Genomic DNA, 25132 nt, shown 5'->3' with positions numbered 1-25132 from the left:
TATTTCGATATTTACGGTGTAGTTCAAGTTATTTATATCTGCTGTTGTTCAGCATATTTCTGTTGCACTTACCCCTGTTAAAAACTCGAGTTTCGGTCTGGATGGTGGGAGTATTGGTATGATCTTTTTGGTTGGTGTATTCTAACATTTGTCCTACACGTCATGTCAAACAAGACCACAGACCCACATCAAACTGTGACAACGTCATGAGCTGAAATCCAGCGTGTCTGGTCTTGTCGAACTTGCCATGCTTATGTCAGCGATGTGTCGTCACATCCAAAGAGAAGAAGACACAAGTATTATGTGTGTACAATGCTTCTCCAATGATAAACACATTTCACAGTACTTTGTTTGTTTAATCACAGTTTATGAGTACAGTATATGACAGCACCCATGTGTCAGCTGTCCGCATCATTAGAGCTGAATTTGAGTCATGTCTTCAAATATTAGGAAGTCTTCAAAGTGCTTTAATATGGCAACACAGTGGCCGTTACTAATTTACAAATAAAGAAGTGCACTGATTCGTACAGCCCACTCCACTGTATCGTGGGACATGCGGAAATCTGACACATTGAGAGTTGATCCCGCCTCTCCTCAGTAAAACACACATGCAGACGAGGGAGAGTTTCTGTCCTAGAGTTGTCTGGAGGGAGTCCACGCTCACAGCACGCGCTCAACTTTGACTGACTGACAGCTGAACGGAGTGGAGAAAGGACAGATCCAAAGGCCATCATGTCTGAGAGAAAAGCAAGTAAAGAAGGGAAAGGTGGCGGAAAGAAAAAGGATAAGGACTCTGAGAGTTTAAACAAGTCCGACAACTCCCCGCAAGGTAAGCGGCTGCTCTGTTGAGGTGTGGGAAACGTCTAGAGTTTTCAGGTGGTGTGAATGGATTGACAGCTAGACTATTGAGATTTCAGTCGTTTCTGAGCACAGCTCTCTTTACTTGGGAGTTGCGCTTTCTGGTTACAGGTGTTGCAATCCACCGTGATGTTCGATCGCATGTGACTCTGTCAAGCAAGAAAGGGCAGAAATGTTTGTAACCATTAACATGACCCACCGGTCTGGTGACTTAACGGAGAGGGTTTCCTGCTTATCACACTGGCTGCTTAACTTTCAGATGCTTCTGTAATAGTCTGGAGTTCATTTAGTACCCGCGGGGTCTGTAACACTGAAAAAAAAAAAAGTAATGAAAACCTGTTTAACTCATCAAGTCATTTCTATAGTTTAAACTTAATTTTTACGTTATAAAAGATTCAGCTAGGTTTTTTTAAATTACTTTTAGCCAATTTTGGTTATACCTAAAAATTGAAGTCAGAAACTGAAGCTAAGTTGAATTAGGCGGGATTTTTTACATTACATTTTTATCATTATAAATTACAATTATTAGCATAACACTGTTCTTAGTATTTGGTAGGTCTTCTTCTCTTTAATGACAGAAGCACTGAAGCTTCATGGGTCATGTTCTTCAGCATGATTTCAGATGATCCGTTCTGCTTCAATGGGAGCCAAACTCTACAATCCTAAATTAACTGTTTATTTCCAAGTTGAAATTCGATTTGAATCTCTTATTTTCAATGTGGTCTTGGGTATGTCACTGAACACACTCTCTTGGTTATTGATTAATAAGTATCAACATTACTTGTGATAAGAGTTGAAAGTTAGTGATTGTTCCATTCATAGTCTACTTTTTAATGTCAATTTTTAATTTATTTGATGACAGGTATGACACACTGCAGAATGTGACAACTGATTCTATGAATTGTGAAGAACTCAATTGCATTAATTCAGTTATGCACTCATGTTGAAACACGCTCGTGCCAGCTTTTTGACGAATCTCAGCCGGATGAAATGAGTCCTGTTCGTTGAGTTTCAGCATGGCGCCAGCATGCTTGCATGTAAACTTGAGGAATTGTGTTTGAAGTATTTGAACTCTTGATTCACCCTTACAAATGTCTGAATATCTTTCCATGAGATATCAAAGCAACATTTATCTATTGTAAAGAAAGATAGCACATGTATACTTTAAAATGATCAAAAATAGATCTAGAGTTTAAAATGAAGACTGAAGTATTGTAGCACTCTTTGGTTATAGTTAGAAGTCAATGGTTAATGTGATTTCTGTACACTTTTGCTCACCTGAGGAGAACTGACTTCATACGTTGACCAAAAATCTACAAAAATCTACAATACTCCTTCAGTTAGCTATCCCTTTAGTTACAAAAGTTTTAGTATTATTATAGGAAAAAATCTCTGATAGAAACAGGGGAAATCAGATGACTGGCAGATCTGTCTGTCTGAAGCTCATATTAGATCATGAAATTCTTCACTCTGTCTGCTGGAATGTGGACCCTGATCCGACTCAATTTTGCGGCCTAAAAAACAGTGTAGGAGTTTCCCCAAAGGGAACACGTCCGTGACATAAAGAAACAGCTGGACGGGCAGCGGTCTGGACCCAGAGATCGCGAGGAAACAGAAATAACGTTATTCACTGGTATCTGTCGATGATTTTATAAGGTTAAACTGCCTGGCCACAAAAAAAGTCTGTTTGAATTTGAATAGGCAAATGCTTAAGAGTCTATGAATGGATCATCATTGCTGTGATTATTATGTTTCTAGCATGTTATGTGTTTGGCATGTTTTAGTGTTTCTTCTAACCCTAATTGATGGAGAGTGTAGCTTTTCATTTCTTAATCAGCCATGTAGGAATCCACATCATGGCCATATTCCAGGATGACAATGTCAAGATTTATCATGCTCAACTTGTAAAAGAATGGTCGGAAGGGAGCATGAAGAATCATTTTCAAACATGAATTGGCACCTTCGAGTCCAGACCTTAAATTCATAGAATGTTTTTGGGATGTGCTTGAGGTGACTTTACAGAGTGCTGGACTCATTGTATTGTCAATACAAGATCTTGACCAAAAATTGATATTTCCATGCCAGATGCATTATGACATTGTCATCCTGGAATATGTCCATGAAATGTCTTCCTACATGGTTGTTTAAGAAATAAAAAGTTACACACTCCATAAATTGGGGTTAGTAATATAATAAACATAATAATCACGGCAATAATTAGTTTTTTTGATAGGGCAGTGGATTTTACACACATATATAACGTACCAAATGGATTGTGCCTGTGAATGTCTGTGCTGACATCTGTACGTAAGGAAACCCAATAGGTGTCCCAGCAGAGGTTTGTACAGAAATGACGCCTGAAGTCTGCCTGTATTTCTGTCATCACTGTGCTATGCTAAAGATTCTTGTTATCAAAAGCACCTTGTCAATAGGAAGTGTAGTACGATAAGGCAATAGAATCTCTCAGAACATATCTCCTTGCATTTTTAGCTGGGAATAGTTGGAGGGGATTTTGTGCAGTTGGGACAAGAGTTCAACACAAAAGGGATTTTTAAAGATGTTCATGAAATATGGGCTGTTCATCTTTAGTTATCTGTATGTCTCTTCAAACTTTAGTAATTACTGTTGTACCACCACCTGCTGGTGCGGACTTATAACTTCTCTTATCCTGACGTCTTTTATGCAGTAACAGCAAGATATCTTATTCCCAAGACACTTACAGGTTTATGTAGCTGCGTAAATGGAGTCGTACCATAGATGCTTGTTTTGTTTATATAAATGTTATAATAACATTAGATTAGATTATTAGTATAAAGTACATATTAATGCCTTATTCTGCATGACCATATTCTGCATTCCTTAATCCTACCGTATACCTAAATGTGCAAACCCGAATAAGTTGGTAAAACTCAAAAAAATTGAGGCAATCAGTTGTTTACATTTTTTAAGATAATAAATGTAATGTTTAAGTAAGCAGAACTAGGTTTACATTTTAATTACTCTCAACTTGAAACATTTGAGTAAACTAATTTATACATTTATAAATAACTTACAAAATCTGATTCCAAAAAAGTTGGGACACTGTACAAATTGTGAATAGATAAAGTTTCAAATTTCCATCTTTTTTCAGAATACAACATAGATGTCGTATCAAATGTTTAAACTTAGAAAATGTATAATTTTAAGGGGAAAATAAGTTGATTTTAAATTTCATGGCATCAATACATCCTAAAAAAGTTGGGACAATGCCATGTTTACCACTGTATGGCATCCCATCTACTTTTTATAACAGTCTGTAAACGTCTGCGGACTGAGGAGACAAATAGCTCAAGTTTTGTAAGAGGAATGTTGTCCCATTCATTTATAATAAAGGCTTCTAGTTGCTCAACTGTCTTAGGTCTTCTTCGTCGCATCTTCCTCTTTATGATGTTGCCACACACACTAATGTAACCCCATACCATCAGAGATTCAGGCTTCGGAACTGAGCACTGATAACAACTTGGGTTGTCCTTGTCCTCTTTAGTCCGGATGACATGGTAAATGGACTGCATTTATATAGCGCTTTTATCCAAAGCGCTTTACATTTTTGCCTCACATTCACCCATTCACACACCAACGGCGATGTCAGCCATGTAAGGCGCCATCCAGCTCGTCAGGAGCAGCTGGGGTTAGGTGTCTTGCTCATGGACACCTCGACACTTGGTCAAGTGGAACCGGGGATTGAACCACCAACCTTCTGGTTTGTAGACAACCTACATGAACCACTGAGCCACTGCCGCCCCATGGTGTCCCAGTTTTCCAAAAAGAACTTAAAATTTTGAGTAGTCTGACCACAGAACAGGTTTCCACTTTGCCATAGTCCATTTTAAATAAGTATTGGCCCAAAGAAAACGCCTGCGCTTCTGGATTATTTTTAGATATGGCTTCTTTTTTGACCTATTGAGTTTAAGCCGGCAATGGCGAATGGCACGGTGGATTGTGTTCTCCGACAATGTTTTCTGGAAGTATTCCTGAGCCCATGTTGTGATTTCCATTACAGTAGCATTCCTGTATGTGATGCTGTGCCATCTAAGGGCCCAGTATGGTTTTCCGGCCTTGACCCTTACGCACAGAGATTGTTCCAGATTCTCTGAATCTTTGGATTATATTATGCACTGTAGATGATGATAACTTCAAACTCTTTGACTTTTTTTCTGAGAAACTCCTTTCTGATAATGCTCGACTATTTTTCACAGCGGCATTGGTGATCCTCTGCCCATCTTGACTTCTGAGAGACACTGCCACTCTGAGAGGCTCTTTTTATACCCAATTATGTTGCTAATTGACCTAATATACAGTAAATTGGTCCTCCAGATGTTCCTTATATGTACATTTAACTTTTCCAGCCTCTTATTGTATCTGTCCCAACTTTTTTGGAATCTGTAGCTCTCATTAAATCCAAAATGAGCCAATATCTTGAGCCTCAAAAAAAGGATGTTGGCATGAAATTTCAAAATGTTTTACTTTCAACATTTGATATGTTATCTATATTCTATTGTGAATTAAATCTAAAATTATGAGAATTGTAAATTATTGCATTCCTTTTATATTCACAATATGTACAGTGTCCCAACTTTACAGTGAGTAATTAGGAGTTTATTAAGGAAAAATTCATGGTTAATAGTGGATGTTTGTACTCTAATCTAAAGTGTTACCAATTATAGTGACTACAGACTTCCCCTACTGTTTAAAGTTAACATGAGACATCATTTAGTTTCACCTTTCATTTTCACCTTAAGTCAGATTGTAATATTTCCACTTTAAACTATGGCATGCTGTTTTCCCTCTTATTCTTTCATTAAGAAACATGTCATGGCATACGCATGCTTTTATTTTGGGTCATGCCCAGGGCCCTTTTTACATAGTTGTTTAACATGACATCACCCTTTATTTTATTGATATATTTTATTGTGTGTTGTCACACTGCGTCACAAAGGAACTTGCCATTACACATCATATTCGGGTTTTTTTTTTCTTGGCAGAGTATAAACAAATTACATACAAAGAAATCAAGCCATTGTTTATATATATAGACTATATATATTTATTTATTATATACATATTTTTTCTTGTCATAGCTTAATGATAACTTAAACTCATACATGTAAAGTTGATTACTGCAGTTCATCAATACTTATAACATAATTAAATCATTAAATTAAATAATACAAATATAATAATGAACAATTTGTTTTCTCTGTAGGATAGCATGCATGGAACCTTTTCAGTTTGGCAGAATTTTCTACTTTAAATTGCTAAAGGAAGTCAAACTTCACTTTTTCTACACACATTTTCTTCCATTTGAACTGCCAGCCTTAACAGATATTGTTTTGATTGTATCAGGTTCTCAATGATTTATGTAATCTTTTTGTATAACAATGCATTTTGGTCCATAATTCATGAAGGTCCAGACTTTAATTTGTACTTGTCCTTATATTGTAATTGTGGCAAAGCTATAATTACAGGTAAGACCATTGATGGCTCCTCATTACCATGCTTACAGGCCACTGAATATACAGTATACACAGTTAGCTAGATTCATGGCATCATAAATCATCTCTGATGAGGGGCCGATTATGCTTTCTTTTTGTTGTTGTTGTTTTTAAATAGTGCTAAATATTACTGTAGCAGTGCTGCCAGATCGGGTCAGCGATATCCACCGCAAAAGTGCTCCTAAACCTGCCCAAATCATTCATTGCCAAACGAATGCGATATAATTAAATTGTCATGACAACCAAGGTTGATAAGCAGCATTTACCCCCTTAAAAATAAATAATGATGACAAATAAAAATTATAAAAATAAATACATTTAAAAGACAATAAATACATTTTTCTGCTAGGAGAACAATGCAAGAGGAAAATGGATCAAAACATGCCAAATACTGTTAACTTCAACTTATATTTATGACACTTTGCCATTGCGATCAGTTCAAAATCAGATCCTGATTCATTTTAAGCCTTATTTGCAGGCTTGTTGGCAATGTTAACACTAGCAGTGGGTGTGTGTGTTTAATAACATCATGATGACTGATTGGATGGAGTACATGCACACTAAGGTTCTGTTTGTTAACCAAATAGGCTATATTGAAAATGTTTGAAAAACGCTGATCCCAAACCAGCCCAAATTTTGTCCACCCTCCCAAACCAATTTTGACCTCCACAATCAAATTCAAAACTGCCCAATCTGGTAACACTGCTGAGAGGACAGCATTTTACATTAAAAAATAATTGAAGTATAATTGGTGACCTATGGTGAAATGTTGCAAGTTTCACCCTTGTGACTGACAGTGGCATTCTGTGGGTAATTTTTGTCTTCTGTATTGTGTTTTTGTTTCAGCGGAACCCAAGTTGAAGACCCTGCGGAGCGTGACAGTGGAAGATGGAAAAAAGACTGTACTCAAGTGTGAGATTGTGGCGGGAAACCCAGCGCCCAGTATCAAGTGGTACAAGAATGGGAAAGATATCACTGGCAAAAACAAACCCAAAAGCATAAAGATTAGGAAAAAGAAGCAGTAAGTTCCTTCTATTTAAATATATCATTATTTTGTTCAAGATGAATGAAGGTTTGGCTTCAGAGAATATTGAGTCAGAAATTTTATTTTTCCATTTACAGGAACAGATATCTGCCCTGTGTGTAGTAGGCTACAGTATGTGGGTAGCTGTTTGTCAAAGTTTAAACCAATATAATCCAAACAGGCCTGTGCTGACATTCTCCTTCCTAATTCAATTCTTAACCATGACAGTCTTTACTTGGAACAGTGTTGCAGTTTTGAGAAGTATTTACTCAGATATTGCTAATGCATACTATATGTTGGTAATGTTCATCTTGAATTGCAATATAAGCAACCAGCATTATGTAACTTTCCACAGGGGGAAAATATCTGAGATATTGATCAGGAAGTCCACAGAGGCAGATGCTGGTTTATACACCTGTGAGGCAGTCAACAACCTTGGAAAAACAAATACGACAGCATCCCTAACCATCACCAAAAGTAAGAGTGCATCCTTTTCACTAGCATTAAAATCAATAATGTGCAAATCGGTGGCGTTGCCACACCGTGAAGCCAAAATATAGGCTACTAATGCTGTGGAAATTAATCACCACATCTGTTCTATTTATATACTTTGTGCAGTGCATTTTTACAAATACATATAGCATAATTCACTTTTCTTGAGCATTTTAATAGCATTTTCACTTGGCTCTTGAAAGTCACAACCACAATGTATATGAATGCTGCTTGAGAAACTATTAGTGGTGTAGTGCAACAAATGCTGTTTTTAATGTCACATTAATGCTTTATTGCTGAGCGAGAGGAGGTCATCAACCACACTAAACTCTATCTTGTATGTAGCACTGGTACATCCGATTCATTCTAATGAATCGGTCATCTTTAACAGTCCTCCTTTTCATGTCATTTTTGAAAGTTCGATTCATTCTAGTAATTCTCTTTGTCCTAAATGGCGTATTCTCTCCTATATAACGTTGGTGAAATAATGTGGCTTATTTATTTGTTTGGACCATTGTATGGCCTATGACTTTGACTCAGTTACTTTATATATAAATTAGGGAGTATTATAGTTTTAATAATTATAGTTTTTTTATGTATCTTTACATTTCTTTAGCTTTAATTCTTAAATAATTTAAAAGCCCACACTGATATAATAATAATACAATTAGAAGATATGTCCATGTTGAACAGCAAATCACCCTGTAAAGCATTGTAAAGCTTAAGAATTTCACATAATATTTGCATCTAGAGCATGCCATCACCTCTCGCAACACAAGAGGGTCGTTTTCTGTAGGTTAAGCTTGTTTAAAATTCAAATACATTGATTTCAAACAGATTTATTTGCTTTAAGTTGTCTTCCTATTTCTGAACCATATCTGAAGACCATATCAATGAGTCCCAATTTGCATACTTGTGCAATTTTGTAATATACAGTAAATAGTGTGAGTAGTGTGATCACATCACACTGAAAATTCCAACAAGAAGATGTGCACTTTAAATACCTGGATGATGCACTTATTTACCTGGAATTTTGGACACTTCATGCACTCAACAGTCCTTACATAGAAGAAGTATGTGGTAACCACTTAGCAATGCACTAAAAAACTCTCATAACGCATTAGCGATAGCATAGCAATGCCCTGGAAACAACCGAAAATACTGTAGCGTTGTGGGGAATTTTGCATAAGCAAACACCCCTCACAGTTTCCACAGAAAGATATAACAATCTACTTAACTTATTCTGTCTGCTTAGTTACATCCACAAATGTAATACAGCCACAATTGTGATATTGATCATCTATGGGTTGTGAGTCTAAAAGTCTAAACAGTGAGTCATAAATATCTCCTGAAAGCTAAGTTGGGTTCTTCCAGCCCAGTCGCAACATTGCAAAAATGATCAGTTTCCTGCTCCGTAATCTGGTTTCTTAATGCCTTTTTTCAATTAGTGAGCAGTGCATTTGAATGATTGCCAAAAGAAAAAAGTGTCTTCCCTCGGGTATTAGAACAGCAACGACCGGTCAGTCTGTTAATGTTAATTACTGCACACCTCTTACAAACCTGGTAAAGAATAAAGAATAAAGACAGAGCAAAGATTATTGATTTGGCAGAACCCTTAGTAGAAGGATTTTATGAAGGATCGCTCATTGTTGCGCATTATTTTAGGATGTCAAAATAATTGTATGTAGTTTAACATGTTGAGATCATTATGATGTCATACGTCCTCCATTGCTGCCATATACAGCAGAAACTAGGAGCAGGATCTGTGCTGCTTCTCCGTGAAATGCAAAATAAAATGCGAACACATGCAGCCACGTTTCTGATATCCTTCTGACAAACATCCCCCAGAATGTGATTTCAGCATTTGGGGGCCAGACTTTTAGGGACCCTACCTAGTTTAACTTCAATTATCCTTACAAGGCTTTGTAGAGAGGATGTGATGTTCATGCTGCGCAGTACGATAACAGTTTTCCTGTGGTGATAGTGGTCAGTAATTGTCTGTGAGTTAGAGACATGCTGAGGTTTGTCCACAGAACAGAAGTACCCGGTCGCACCCAGAACTAGACAAAGCCCTAAAACCAAGGCCGAATCTCTGAACTTATGGATCTGCATTTACACTTTATTGATTTGTGGTATTTTGTCTGAGTAGTTTCCCCTCAGGTTTTCCATGTAAGCGGTCCTCTCTGGTAATGTGAGACCTCCGGCCACCATTAGACTCTTCCTCATAGACTTCCACCAAATTCATCAAAGCTTCTCATTTGACCCATTTCAAGGAAACAGCCTCTCTCCATTGCTCTGATGGCACATCTGGTATTATATTCCAGTGGATCACATGTCTTTCAGCATTTTTTTCAAGTAACACCTTTTTATTACAATGAAATTTCCATCCACAGAGCTGATGGATATTGACAAAGTATCTAATTGAAGATTAGACTTAAATTTGTGTGATTTTGTGCCAAAGCAGTGTCTTCAGCAGCGGTCAAGACCTCCACATAAACTCAAGAGAAAGTTCAGACGGGAATTACATTTCCGGGAAGAAAAACACTAACATTTCCATTATTGGACTCTAAAATCACACTCTAGCACTGATAAATGCTGAAATGACATCATGCCCCCCCCCCCCCCCCCCCCCCCCCCTGTAAAACAATTATGAGTGACATTTTAGGGCCGGTTTCATGTGTGTTTTGTCTCAGCAGAGCTCCAGTGGCTATATATGAGCTCATGCGTAGATGTTTCTGCTGTTATGTGGTCTGGATCAGTAAAGTGCAGCTGTACTGCAGGATAAGACATTCTGCAAAGACAAGGAAAGATGTCATATGTGTGGTATTTGGACCCAGTTTCATTCGTTACATTCTCTACATATGTCTGAATGTTTTTGTAAGTGGTCATCTGAACAGGTCAGGTTTCAATTACAGTGTCTAGACAGTTCTGTGGAGGACTGCCGATTAGTGATAGACAAAATATGAAAGGATAACAAGAGATGAGAGAAATGCAGTATTATAAGATGAAGGCCAAACTGGATCAGAATGAAGTACATTTTGGTGAGTGGTTCTCCACTGCCAAATGGCCGGGGTGTTGTGGGTGGTTGCCAAGGCCTCTCTGAGGAGTTGCTAGGGTGTTCTGGATTAGAGGTCGACCAATAATGGATTTTAGGAAGGTAAAAAAAGTTTAAATATGCAACTTCGCTCAATAGCGAATGCATAAATGCAACCAGCTGGATATAAACGAATGCAAATAGGTAACAATCGTCACACTTAACATTTGGGTCGGACTTGCATTTGTTTTTGTCACATTGTTTTGACCTTTTGAGGTATTTATGTTAGCATCCTCTCAGCCTCGATGGAAAACATACCTCTGTTCTCCACTAATGCATCGTCTAGTCAACAAATTAAGTACTTTGTAATAAGAAAATATTTATTGTAGTTTATCGTATACCATTTCGTTGTCTATGTTTTAAATCTGTATCTGAAGTGTCCCGGCCGGTGCAGTGCGCCGCATCACGTGTCAAAACAAACACCACAAGACTTCCTTGATGGTTTTTATTTTGCCTCTAGAGACCGCTCTTTTACTGTATAATGCCAGCGGACCATTACCAGCCACTTCAGCAACGAACCAAACACAGAACTTTTGGTGTAGATTTTTGACGATAACTGATTGTTCCAGCAATTGGTTATTTGTACCGATTCATCGGCAAAGCCAATCAATCGTTCAACCTCTGTTCTGGATAACCTAGGCCTACGGGGTTGCTTTGCTATGTTCTAGGTGGTTGCTTAAATCACTAACCTAGCAATAGCAATAGTGATGCTTGACTGGATGTGGGTCAGGCTACCCTGTGGAGAGCGTTACAGTACTGTAGGCGAAGAGGTGTTACTGCAGCGGTTTGTATCTCCACTGTAGCGTGCCCAGTGCAGACAAGCTCTCACGCCACACTTTGGGAAAAGCCGTTTGGGAAAAGCTCTGAAGGAACACACTGCACCTCCAGACCGCATGAATAATTACAGCACGCTGAGTGCTGCGCTCCGCACTGCAGCAAGATCAGGAGAGTTTGGCTTTTATAGAAACATCATTACCATGATAAACGGACTAATGCATCAGCAGTGTGATTCTGAAAGGCTTTAAGAGACATTGTAGCCATTTCTTTCATTGTTCTATATCTATTTTGTCTTTTGGACTAATGAACAGAAACATAAATTAAGTTAATTTTGCACAAGCCAATAATGTTGGTCATATATTTATCTTATGTTGCAACGTGGAAGTAAGCTTTTTTCTGTGAATGCGTGGGTACTTCTGCTTATTAATTTGCTGATGAAGCATTCTGTGAAATTAAAAGATTAGTTTTATTATAGACCTCTGATTGGAAAGTCCTTCAGTATAGGTGCTAGATGTGATTCAACTTTATTGCAAAAAAAATGACTGTTAGAATTTGAAAATAAGAATTTCTCGATAAATAATATTGAAATTTACTTAAATTAAGAACATTTTAAAAACTATTTTTAAAGTTTACATATTTTTACTGGAAAACATATCCAAGAAACTGTTAAAAAATACTAATGTTTTCAGTGCTTGGTGTGAAACACCATTTGCAAGCCATTTTATTTCTGTAATGCAGGATTTTCCCATGTGCAACAGGATATTCGTCATTTGAGTTACATTGTGCGGAATTATTCAAGGCAGAAACAATTTTTTCTTTGAAATAACATGCACTAATGAATCAATAAGACCAGGACCATGTTGAATTTAAATTCTTGTAAACTCACCATTACGCACTTAACTGGGCCCTCAATCGGTGTGTGCGTGTGTTATTGTGTGACTGTATGTGTATGCGTGAGAGCATGTGAGATGGATGATCATGCAGCAGCGGCTCCAGTCGGGCGGGCTGTTGGAGGTGAGGGCATGAACACACAGTCAGACGTGACGCTGTGTGTGTCTGACTCCAGTCTCACTGCTCAGTGACAGCGCAGGACAAAAGGCCTCTCTATTTATTTAAAAGCTCTCCGTGTTTGTGAGTCAGCAGAGAAAGGCAACGTTATTGAATTGGTGCCCGAGACCTTGTTCCGTGTTTAATAAAACTCTTGCCTTGACGTGTTTGGCATGAAAAGCAACTCATCTCCTAATGCAGCAGTAACCCATCACCTTCCGGACCGATGCTACTTCACCGTACTGATCAGAGATTTTTCCAGGTCATCTCTTTTTCGCCATTTTTCGCCGTAAATAATTCATTCAACTTCCTGCATCTTTACTCACTAGAAATCAAAGTTTTGTCATGACTTGAACTTTATTTAAATTTGGCATGCTTGGCACCCTTTTTGGCACCTATTACTTAGTAACGCGTTACTCTAATCTGACCATTTTTTCAATAACGAGTAATCTAAAGCGTTGCTATTTCCAAACTAGTAATCAGATTAAAATAATTTATCCAAGACAGTTACTATTTTAGTCATTTTCCTTAGTAAAAAAATTTAAATATATATTTTTGCTTTCTTCTTGCATCTCGAGGAGATATTTTTTCAGAAAATATTGTTTAATTTCAACTTAAAATGTCAGGAGATACATTGTTGACGTTACTATTAAAAATGCACTTCCAATAAAGTGAGTGTTGGCAAAAAAGGTTGTCATTTCTATATTGAGGCAGCTGAATGTAACTAATAAAGTAATTTGTAATGTTACTTATTTATTTTTAAAATCAATTAATCTGTAAAGTAACTAAGTAACTTTTTAAAGGAGTAATCAGTAATCAGATTACATTTTGAAAGTAACTGTGGCAACACTGTCTATCCCACATTATTAAACCAGTAACCTTCATATGTAAAGTATATTAAATATAAAATTATGAGGTTATGCTACATATAATAATTATCAGTCATTTTCATGGAATGAATTGTACATTTTCCAACATTCTCTAATTTTCTCCACCGTAAAAAATTTTTTATATAGACCTCTTTAGTTTCCTCTTTATATATTTAATATTAACATATTCAGTAATTGAAAATTATATTCTTAGTCTGATGTAACCAATGGGGTAGCTTATTTTAAGAAGTAATTTTCTGAACCATTGTTGTCCTCCTTCACTTGTAGATCTAGTTTTGACATGTAAACTAAGGTTATAGTTTGATTCAGTGCAGTGAGATGCACGGTAGTTGTTTCACATCACAGCTGTCACTAAATTGTGTTTGTAAACATAAACATTCGTTTAATAAGGAATTTGTACAACATTTTCTTTAGTTGTTTGTGAGTATGTCCGGCAGGACATTAGCATCTGTCCATACAATGAGAGTTCACTTCCTCTCTTCTGTGAGAGTGAGGGGTCACGGCTGTTGACCTGACCTTATGACCCTGCTGCATACACACACCTTGTGTGCATTTGATTCCTAGCCTAATGGCAATGAGACATGGGACATCTTAACAGGCCTGAGGGGACTTAAACCCCTCAGTATCTGCTTCATTTACCCCTGCAAGGGCTTTTGCTCAATGCCACATGTTGTGTGGTCACTAATCCCAGCTCATCTGATAATGGTAACAAGTTATCAGTCCACATCAGTATTGGAGGGCTTAGTTAATGTCAAGGGGAATGTGTATATTTGTGTGCATAAGATAGTGAGTTTGAACGTCATCATGTAAAGATCATCTAAAAACGTACACAGACAGTGATGACGCCAAGGATGAGTCTGAATCTGACTAATCTGTTAAACAGATGGCCTCTGTCTGTGATAAGATTTGGAGATCCCCATGTTTCGAACAGGTGAAAATGAAAATGAAACCTGTCAAGTCATACTGCAAAATCAAATCAAAAAAAAGATATTATGTTTTGCACAAAGAAAAGGACATTTTTGGTGACATTCTTCCCATACATCACAAGAATCAAAAAAGAAAAGCATTTTAAGCTCAACTGAAACAGAACTTAGTTTAGTTTCAGAGTGCCTTAATTTATTAACTTGTTTTGTGTTTTTAATATTCAGCTTGTTAAATCATTCAGCCTTTTGTTATATAATCACTTTTATGCTTCCATATTATGCAATGGCCTTAAAGATGAATTACACTGTGTTAACTGTTAAAATGACTTCATTTTGAGATCACTGAAGCAAATTAATCTAATGGCAATGAAAGACTAATAATGAACTATTTGCACTACATAATAGTGAAAAACAGTTCATTAGTAAAGCCCTTGTTCTTACATTATGTGTGACGTGTAAAGAAAACGCCTCATTATATTAAAGCACACTAGTTTCCGGTGTGGCTGCAGTATTCCCTATGGAGTCTTTTCCTCATCCAGTATTTATTGGTCATGGATGGGGGTTCTGGACCGCCCGTGATCTCTCTGTTCCTGAGTCAGCGTTCCTTCAGCATGTAGAGGCAAATGTGATTATAGAACAGTAAAGGACAAACCGAATATATACCAGCATTACTCAAACAAATCAATTTAGCCTTTAAACATCAGCTCTGTGATTTTAAAAACTGGCATTTGATTGAATGATGAAACATTTCCATTCATGTTTTATTCATATTTATTATCAGCTCCACTGCAGTGTTTTTGAGTAAAGATAATTCTTCAAATCTGATCATTTGTGTCAGTGGCAACATCTACCTTGTGAAGAGTTTTAAATGGCAGTTTATGAATTATTTAATATTGAATTAACTATGAATATTTGTCATTTAAAAATTATTTGTTGCACCACAGGGTAGAAGACAACATTTTCAAATTGTGAAAAATGTAAGCAAAAATGTAACAAAAAAAGGGTTTTTTAATCATATATAGTCATATCATTTTTAATTTTAGAGGAAAAGAAATGTGGAAAAAGTGTGTCAACTACCTACTCATGCATACTGTATAATTGTAATTGTGTCTACCATCGTCCATCCTGCCTTCTAGATACAGTTTTGGTTATTAGCCATTGAAAAAAAGCATATCACTCGACCACTAATAGAAACAATAGCAGCATATTCCCCTGAGAAAGTGTCCCATTGGTGTGTGTGATACAACTCTATCCTCATCCACAGAATAATCAATGAGAGAGAGAGAGAGAGAGAGAGAGAGAGAGAGAGAGAGAGAGAGAGAGAGACGGTCTCATTCGCTGCCATTCTTCCTAATTGGATCAAGCGCAGACTTGCCCGACTCTCTGCTTTGTGTTCATAGTGTGAGAGGAGAGAGACACCAGACAGAATGAGAGACAGAACGTGTGTGTTGGTGTGATAGATAAGGAGAGGGAGAAAGAGGAGGGGTGTAAAAAGGGGTGTGTGTAATCTTCACTCCTATCTCCTCGTCCTTCCCTGTGGTACTGTGCGCAAGTCTTTAACGACTGGCTCTTACTCCGCTCCAAGGAGCCGGCGCTTTAATCGGACATACACCTGCTGCTTGCGGATGATTCAGCTTTTTCAGCAGAGGCTGGCAAAGCGTGACAGCATGAAGCGCAGCCCCCTCCTTCAGCCCTGCCCCCAGGTGAGTGCTGCACTCTCTCCGGACTTCTCTGACACGCTCTGAGGCGGGATCCACCCTGGGGCGGCCTCACACATCTGCCTTCGGAGCATATGCCTTATTTATAGACTTGCTGCCTCTGTTTTTCTTCCTGCTCCTTTGGAGACTGTGAGAGCGACCTGGGCAACAGAAATTAGTGCAACAGAAGTCTTCCTCTTTCTCTTTAGTAACGAGGTTAGTCAGTTGAGCATCGTGTCCGAGTCCCTTCCCCCTCGCTGGTGATCTGATAATGGAAAGAACACTTTATGAGGCAGCATGCCTGCTGCTGCTGCCGCAGCACTAGAGGGAGGTCTGCTGCACATCTGCTTCTGAGACGAACGAGGGGGAGAGATGAAGTCGGAAGCGACAGAGGACATCTCAGCCGGACTTGCATCTCAAGAGGCTCCTTCAGAAGCCTTGTCTGAGGTCTCCACGAAAGAGACGCCCGAGGAAGCGGAAGAGGACGTGCCGGCGAATGGCGACGGCTCCGAGCGCGGTCCTCTGGGATGCATGCCTTTGCCTGTGTGCTGTGTGTGCCTTGATCTGGAGCGGGTGAGTAGCTGCGTCCGCTCTGAAAAAATCTGCATCCTGCCCATCCTGGCCTGCTTGCTGAGTCTGGCTCTCTGCACCGCTGGCCTCAAGTGGGTCTTTGTGGACAAGATCTTTGAATACGAGCCACCGACCCACCTTGATCCCAAGCGCATAGGACAGGATCCTATAATTAATTACACTCGACCATTATCAGTTTCACCTTCTACGGTCACCCCGTCGACTGTCCCAGGACAGCCCAAAGTCTTTGTGGAGGGGGAGTCCACGGCCGGTCCCTTTGAGGTCCCCTCATCTAAGGTGGCAATTTTAACACCCACTGCAGCAGTGACTGTTCACACGAACTCTGTGTCTCCACCCAGCCCAAAGAGCACCTTCAAACCTGTCCAGAATGGCACTGCAAACCAATATCCTTCTCAAACTCTGGAATCTAACGAGATTGTTCCAAAGACATGTAAGTACAATCTGTGTTCATTTTGGGGTTGTGAAAATGTTCAAATTTATCAAATTGCAGTATCTGCCTTGAATAATGAAAATGGTCACATATACCCCCGATAGTCAATTCATACAGAATCGAAGAACATTCTTTGTTTGTACATTTAAGCAACTTGTTTCATAGTATGGTAAGAGCCGGATGTGAGTGCCGCTGTGTAGTATGTCACTTCAAATCAGACGTGTTGTATCTTGTCAGTCGTGCTGCACACTCCTGTGACTAAGCCCTGGAAGTATATCTAACTCGAGATGGGCGTCGATAGTGACGCAGACGCCCCTTTGAAGCTGCTTGACAATTGTTATCAAATTTAACCACGATTACCAGTTACCTGCCCACATGAGTTGCATCAGACTACGCCACATAAGTGTGTGATAATGCAGCAGTGCTGCAGTGAGAGGAAGACACTTCCTGTTGGCTCTGCTTCATTTCAAGGTCAGAGTCTCCACAAAGACTAGCCGATACCCTTCCAGAGAAAGATGATCGTCAGTAATACTATCTGCTTTCCACCGTGACTTTGAGAGCTTAAAGAATTATAATGGCTGGAGGACTGCCAGACTTCCACTCTAGGATGTTGGATCTCCCTCCCTTTCCTTTTTTTTCTCTCTTTTTTTTGAAAAAGAGAGGTCTGCTCTGCCACTTTTAGCAATGTTCAGCAATGCACTGTCATCCTGTAAGAAGTTTCCTGAAGTCGGCCTGATAATGATGCTAAGAATGTGTCTGCAGGCCAGAGCTCATTATTATGCAAATCCAAGCCCTTTAGTTCTCTTGGACTGAGAGTTCTACTTGAATCATTTCAGAGATTGGATTATCTCACTTTATCTGTCAGAGGTTGAAACGGCTTCTTATGTTAAATTATAGTAATACTGATCTGACTTAACAGTCTTTTTTTGCTCAGAGCTCAGAGTATTTCAGGTGGGCCAGAGCTCTTCCATGACTCGATCTTCATAACCTTACTTCACCTCAGCTTTTTGCCTCACATGGCTGCAGATGCACACTTTGCTTGAATCAAGTGCTGCTGGGAAGCTCAAAGACCCTCCCACTGCAAGCACTGTGATCAATCGTCTAGGCCTGAAATGGAAATGCAATCGGTTTTGTTGGACATTTCAGTCTAAATCAATAACAGACAGCAGATCAGCTGACTAACAAGGAAGCTTTAGTTAAAGTGATTCTAAGCCTGATGAAATACATCATGATTTTTGTGAGATGAAAGATCAGGATAGAAATATATATATGCATCATGGGTGTGTGATGCTTGTATGTTCTATACATGCAATTTACCTTATCATGTATTGCATTAGTACTTCATTGTACTAATACATTACATGTACATAAGCACTCAAAAGCCTGTGATTTTATGAACAGTTGCTTATTGAAAGTTGTTTTAAATCTAAACATGTTAAATAGAAATTGCTTTACTACACGCTTTAAGACACATGCAAAATAATTAATTTGTTTGAGTACAACCAACTCAAATTAAACGAGTTAAATCAAATTCACTTTTATGAGTATTTGGAACTTTCTTTTCTGATACATTCTGAGTTTTAGGTTTTAAATAACTTTTATTTGAACTTAAATTTAACTGAAACTGGGCTGGGATTTTTATTTCCCAGCATGCTTTGCCTGATACTTAAAAGTAAATGCCAAAATTAAGGGTTATTTTGTGTTTTTTTGTGCAAGATTAATGTTAAGGTGGAGATTTAGTAGTGTTTAATGGTTTGCTATGTTAGTTTAGAAGAATTTCTATTATATTGGTGTTTTACTATCATGGTTACGAGCATGAGCTTATAATTTAAGAACAGATACACAGTATGTTAAATGTTTTATTGCTGTACTCAAAGCATTATATTACCAATTAGCAAGGTAGCATTTATTGATTTATTGATTTAGTTTCCACTACTAAAAATATTTAGGTTGATAATTTTAATTTATGAATTAGTTTGCTAAAGTTAAGACCAATTCAAATATATGAGTACAAAGCACTGTACACTTAAAGGTGGGGTAAGTGTTATTTCAAAACCGTTTTACAAAACGGTCTCAGGCCGAGTCCAATAACAAACTTGTAGCCAATCAGCAGGTAAGGGGCGTGTCTACTATTGATGGTGAGAAGAGAGCGCTCAGGTCACATCATTATTCAAAACACTCGACACGCATGAGGGACATTAGCTGAGAACTAATATATGCTGGCTTTTGCTTGGATATGCTCATGTGTCATGTTCGCTTGTTTGACCATTTGCAATCGTATTGTCGCTCACTTCAGCGATGATAAAGACCCGTTCATTTCCCCACCGTATAGACTACAGCATCTAAATCTCCTCACTGTCTGTTTTAAGCATCAGCTCACAAAATGTGTCCGACAAGTACGATACTATACTCCTTATATATGTTTGTTTCCTCTTTACATGATCTATATAACACTTATCCGGTCATAATTGTAATATGTTGTTAGCTAGACTAACTAGACGTGCTCGTGTACTATCGAGTTGTCATGAGAACGGTTTGTGTTTTTGTGATCGCTATCTCTAATCTTGTCATGATTGTAATATGTCGTTAGTTGGACTCATGCTCGTGTACTATAGAGTTGTTCATGAGAACAGTTATTGTGATGAAAGAGGTGACTTTTTCTTTGTATATTCGACCTGGATTAGTAACACGGATTTTTGCCAACTTATTCGGGTTTACAGTTCACAATAGTTCCAAATTTAGAGGGATTGCTGTTTAACGAGAAACACTGATCTCTCAGTAGGAGTCTATTGATGTGAGCAGACAATCTGGGCAAACAAGCTTTTTACGCTTACAAGCTGTAAGTGGAAAATAGTGAATTTTGTCCATTTTATCAGCCAAGCTGCAATTGTTTACATGTTGTTTTAGATGATTTTGTACAGTAATAATGACTAAATTCTCACAGTGCTAGATTACTGTAATGGTTCTAAATACTGGATATACATGCTGTATGTGGATATACATGCTGTATACATACTGTAATAAGGCATATGCCAACCTAGTAGATTTGTATTAATATGATTTTTGTAAATAACTTTTTCATATTTGGTGGTAGCACATTGTTTCCAACCCATTGTTTTTTTTTTTTGCCACATAGTAAAAAATCCCCTGGCACACAACTAAGCGCTAAAATAACACAACGTTGTTGGTAATGATAAAACAACAAATTTGCATATTGTAGCAGCTGGGCAAAAACCTTGTATTTTTAAATTAAACTGTTATCAAAGTTGGTATTGTGGCTTTATATATGGTCAGAGACTTGCATGTGTCATTATAATATTACCATTTTATAAAGATCAAGCTCAAGTTACGATCAAGTTACAAGTAAATGGCTGTCATTGGAACGGCCCCACCTGAGGCAGTAAGAGCATCACAGTATATGTTTTTAACAACTAACACGTCAAAAAGTTTATTTTAGCTATTTAGGTGCTCAGTTTATATTGTTGTTGGTTGAAAAACACAGGTTTAGCAAATAAACCAGTTTTGTTTGTACGTGTATGGGAATCTTAGGTTGATGGAGATCAACAAAGTTCCCGATGTTTCTTTGAAGGTTCTTCAGATCAATGTGTTGGTAGGAGTTCTTTAAAGCACCAGCACATAGATGATTTTCTAGAGAACTTGAGAATGTCAGGGTCTTTGTGGAGCTTCAAACACTTCTCCCATCAGACAGAAGTCACAGCTTCATGAGTCTGCTTGTCATCTGACTTTGGTCTACAAGTGTCTTTGAGCTCAGGTACAATTCAGCCTTTCAACAGACAGAAGTGTCACAGAACATGAGCATGTCTGTGTCATCATAAGGACAGAACATGTGAAACATTACTAACTTGTATTGTAGATTGTCTCGTATATTTTGGGATGCCTTGTGTGAATGACCTGATTCAGATCTAACTGCATTTTAGTGGGAATAAAACCTGTCATTGGACTGTGTACAATGCTGAAATTATAACGTCCTGTGTGGCACTAGAGGTCCATATAATTTCCCAGGATAAATATTAGGTGATCAGAGGCATTATAGATTGGATTGCTGTGTCCTTGTTTTTTTTAGGATTCTTAATTTTAATTGTTTTATCAGGTTTAGCCTTCTGTTAAAGGGTTAGTTCACCCAAAAATGAAATTGATGCCATTAATGACTCACCCTAATGTCGCTCCACACCCGTAAGACCTCCATTAATCTTCGGAACACAGTTTAAGATATTGTTAAGATGATGACTTTATTAGCTTTCTGGACATGGACAGGAAAGTGTGCATTGACTGCATATGCTTTAGGACTAAAATATAAAATATCTTAAACTGTGTTCCGAAGATGAACGGAGGTCTTACGGGTGAGGAGCAACATTAGGGTGAGTCATTCATGACATCAATTTCATTTTTGGGTGAACTAACCCTTTAACACTCACTAATTGTGCTTTCACACTAGCACTTTTGGTGCGCACCCGGGTTCGACTGACGTCAGTGTTCGGTTCATTTGGATGATGTGAACGCGGTTTTCTGAACTCGGGTGCGCACCCGCTGATTCGTTGCGGAAGTTAACCGCTATTAATGCTTAATGTGTTTCACTCATTTACCTGACGAGCGTCACTGCGACGCTGCAAGCAGAGAATTTTAGATCTCATTTCTGCTCGTCTTCGGCGTTCTTTAAGTTTAATGTATTTGCAGTGCATTCACAGCAGATAGATGCAAGTGCCATTACGTACGGAAGCTCTGGTAACAAAACCAACGTTTTAAAAACAAAAATATAAAAGTGACGGCATTTCGCCACCTTCACACTGGCTGTTGTTACTAAGCAACCGGGTAAACAGCTGCTGCTTTTATGACGCAAACGAACCCGGTTCGGACACAAATAATATAATATGAACACAATCCAGCGGGGGCAGGAAAATCAAACCAAGTGTGAAAGCACCCTAAATCTGTGCTGTTCTGTGATACATGATTGATGAACACACTAGCTTATGCTAGTAGACAATGAAATGGAGCATATCACTAAGTACATGATAGTAAACATACATAAGCCATAGGTCTCTATCCCGTAAAGCGTGCTGCTCATAAATGCACAGCACTGTGAACTCATTAAATAATGTATAAATAACCTCCCATGGACTCCTGCTGATGGCTTTATCGATCAGTGTTGCGTGTCTCTACAACCTTTTAAAATGTCTTCCTTATGATGTCACAGACATATTTCACGCTTTCACCGCCATTGCCATCTGAACTTAAATAGATGATTTATTACTTATCACTCCTGAAGAAGCTTTTCTGTGCTGTGATTTTGTTCTCAATTGTACCTGAGCATTTCATGTTTTAAATACACTTACTGTTGTTTTCACTTTATCCGTTTTAATTAAGAAATAATCTGTGAAGCTGTTAATTTCATTATTGGGTCTGTTCCCTTGCTGCTTTTGTTCAGTGTAATGAGGTTCATACAGAGTTCATGCTCCGCTTTCAGTAGATGAGTTTCACCAGTCACAGCGACGCCTTTTACCTCTAAAAATAAATGTACTATGGACTGTTTTGTTTTTTTTAGCTAGACGGCAAAGGTTTCGACTTTTTAATTGCAGCCACTGTTATTGGCCATGTCATAAACACACATATACACATAAACACGTGTAACAAAAGTGTTCCTAAAACAACCAAATTTAAATGAGTAAATACATAATCAATTCTTCTTCTAAAATATGTTTCGTCTTACCCTGATTCACTATGGCAAGATATTATAAGTGTTTATATTTTAGACCTGTCGGGATGGTTTTGGTGGGAAATTGCATACGTGTCACCTCGTGCATGGGATTCATCCGTTTTAAACAAATGCCGAACAGTCAAAACTGTACTGGTTCAGTTCACAAAACTCCTAGACCCAAAATGATGCAAAAGTATTAACATCACTTGATTAACATGAAGTTGGTTATGAAACTTTGATGAATTTTTATGGTTTTATGCTCTCAATAACTCGCAGCATAAAACACATCAAAACTGTAAAAAAATATTTTAAAAGTTACCTGGTTGCCTTAAAATTTGGAGTTCATTGAAATAAAATAAAAAAAATTGAGTTAGTACAATGAACATTTTTGAGAATTGACATCACCATTTATTTAAACAGTATTAAAAGATTTAGTAAGCATATTGTGTACTTGTGTTTTATTTGTAATAATGCAGTTAACCATTCCAAATTATGCTATTTTCATAATTATTACATTTTCATTTTATGTGGTTCAGATACAATATTTTGAGTTTCTATTTATTAAACCAATTTCCTTCTTTGTATTAACTTCAATGAACTCAAGATTTAAGTTAAACTGTTATAAGTTAAACCAACAATATTTTTAAAGTGAAAGCAAATTATGTTTTCCTATCTGGCATGACTTTTCCCCTGCTGACTTCAACCAACCATCTGAGAACCACTAGTATATAGAGTGGAATCCAAAGGCTGAACACAAATTATAAATGCATCTTTACCTGTGCACATAAATGTGAATTGACAATGAGGATAATGATAATGTGCTATAATAGCATGCAGCATGTAAGCATACATCATCTTTTATTAGCTGTCTCTCAGGCGTTTCCTGTCCCATGAGACCCATCTGTACGTGGTTTGAAATGTTTCATGAAGCTCATAAAGTCTCAGCAGCAGTCTCACACAAACAACACCCTAGGACATGGCAGAAATGTGTTTCAAACACCAAAATGAGTTATATTTCTCCATTAAGACTTACCTTGATCTCAAAAGAGCTGTGTTGCATTTAGTATTACATAAAAAGTTAAGGTAAAGTTTAAAGTTTAATTAGGACAATTCACTTCTCATTGATCACTGCGTGTTAACCCAATACTACACCAAATCAAAATCAAAATCCAAACAGTGTATAGAGATGTGATTGTGAAATGGGGCCGTGGGGTTGATGAATTCATTACTGTAATGGAGAGAGACCAGCTGAGGCAAACATCTCTGATTTAATTATGCTGGAATGAAGTGGCATCTGGCAGTTATGAGGAAGGTAACGGTGCCATTCTGAACAGAATCCTCTAATGGTCCGTCATGTTCGATCCAGTGACTCAGCACATAAATAATCGTCTTCTGACAATAAATGCTACAGCTAGACATCTGTCCTTAAGTCTTTTGAGGGAACAGCTTCTGCCTCAAATGTCCTTGCGTTAGATTTTAGGTGAACGTATTTCATCTAAATCATTTGCAGTAATTTTCCCTGTCAAAATTTTAGAAGCACACTGACTACATTGATTAACATTCACACGCACACACACATTAGGTTTTTTGTTAACCATGTTTTATGGGCACGTAATGGTTTTACTATACAAACTGTATATTATATCCCCTTTTACTAAATGAAGGGGATTTAGTGTAATTACCGATCCTATTAAAAATGTACTGCATTCTTACATTTACAGATATTAAGCAGACTTACTTAATACTGTAGAGTTAAGCCCAATTTATACTTCTGTGTTGAAATTATGCCGTAACTGTCGTAGGCTGTGTGTAGAACGTGTAGCCTATGACGTACCCTGATGTGGGGATACTTAAAACTGTATTACTGATCTGCCCGCATTGACACTATATGATAAAAAGGAAATGAGCGGATGACATCACCGTTTTCTCTAGAGCGGCTGTACAGCCGAATCAAATTGTTGCAATATTTTCCTGTTAACACCGTAAAGCTGATTTGAAACAATTGGCATTGTAAAAGCGCTATATAAATAAAGGTGACTTGACATGCACCTCTCCAAAAATGCAA

The 25132-nt window shown here is 37.9% G+C and overlaps 1 protein-coding gene across 10 annotated transcripts in view; it reads left to right on the top strand.

The window, feature by feature from the left end:
• nrg1 (neuregulin 1) overlaps positions 1 to 25132 on the top strand; it is a 96973-nt gene that overhangs the window by 41743 nt on the left and 30098 nt on the right. For 6 of the 10 annotated variants that reach the window (XM_067434285.1, XM_067434281.1, XM_067434280.1 and 3 more), the window contains exons 2-3: positions 7236 to 7410; positions 7769 to 7890. In XM_067434285.1, the coding sequence (XP_067290386.1) occupies positions 7236 to 7410; positions 7769 to 7890 (297 nt within the window). Of the gene's footprint in view, positions 1 to 603; positions 830 to 7235; positions 7411 to 7768; positions 7891 to 16054; positions 17355 to 25132 lie in introns of those variants that run through there. The other 4 variants (XM_067434288.1, XM_067434289.1, XM_067434286.1 and 1 more) reach the window with 2 other exon arrangements.

This window comes from Pseudorasbora parva, chromosome 23, assembly GCF_024679245.1.
Source record: "Pseudorasbora parva isolate DD20220531a chromosome 23, ASM2467924v1, whole genome shotgun sequence".
Classification (NCBI taxonomy): domain Eukaryota; kingdom Metazoa; phylum Chordata; class Actinopteri; order Cypriniformes; family Gobionidae; genus Pseudorasbora; species Pseudorasbora parva.
The sequence above is the reverse complement of the archived record's forward strand: the minus strand, read 5'-3'. Positions and strand labels throughout refer to the sequence as shown.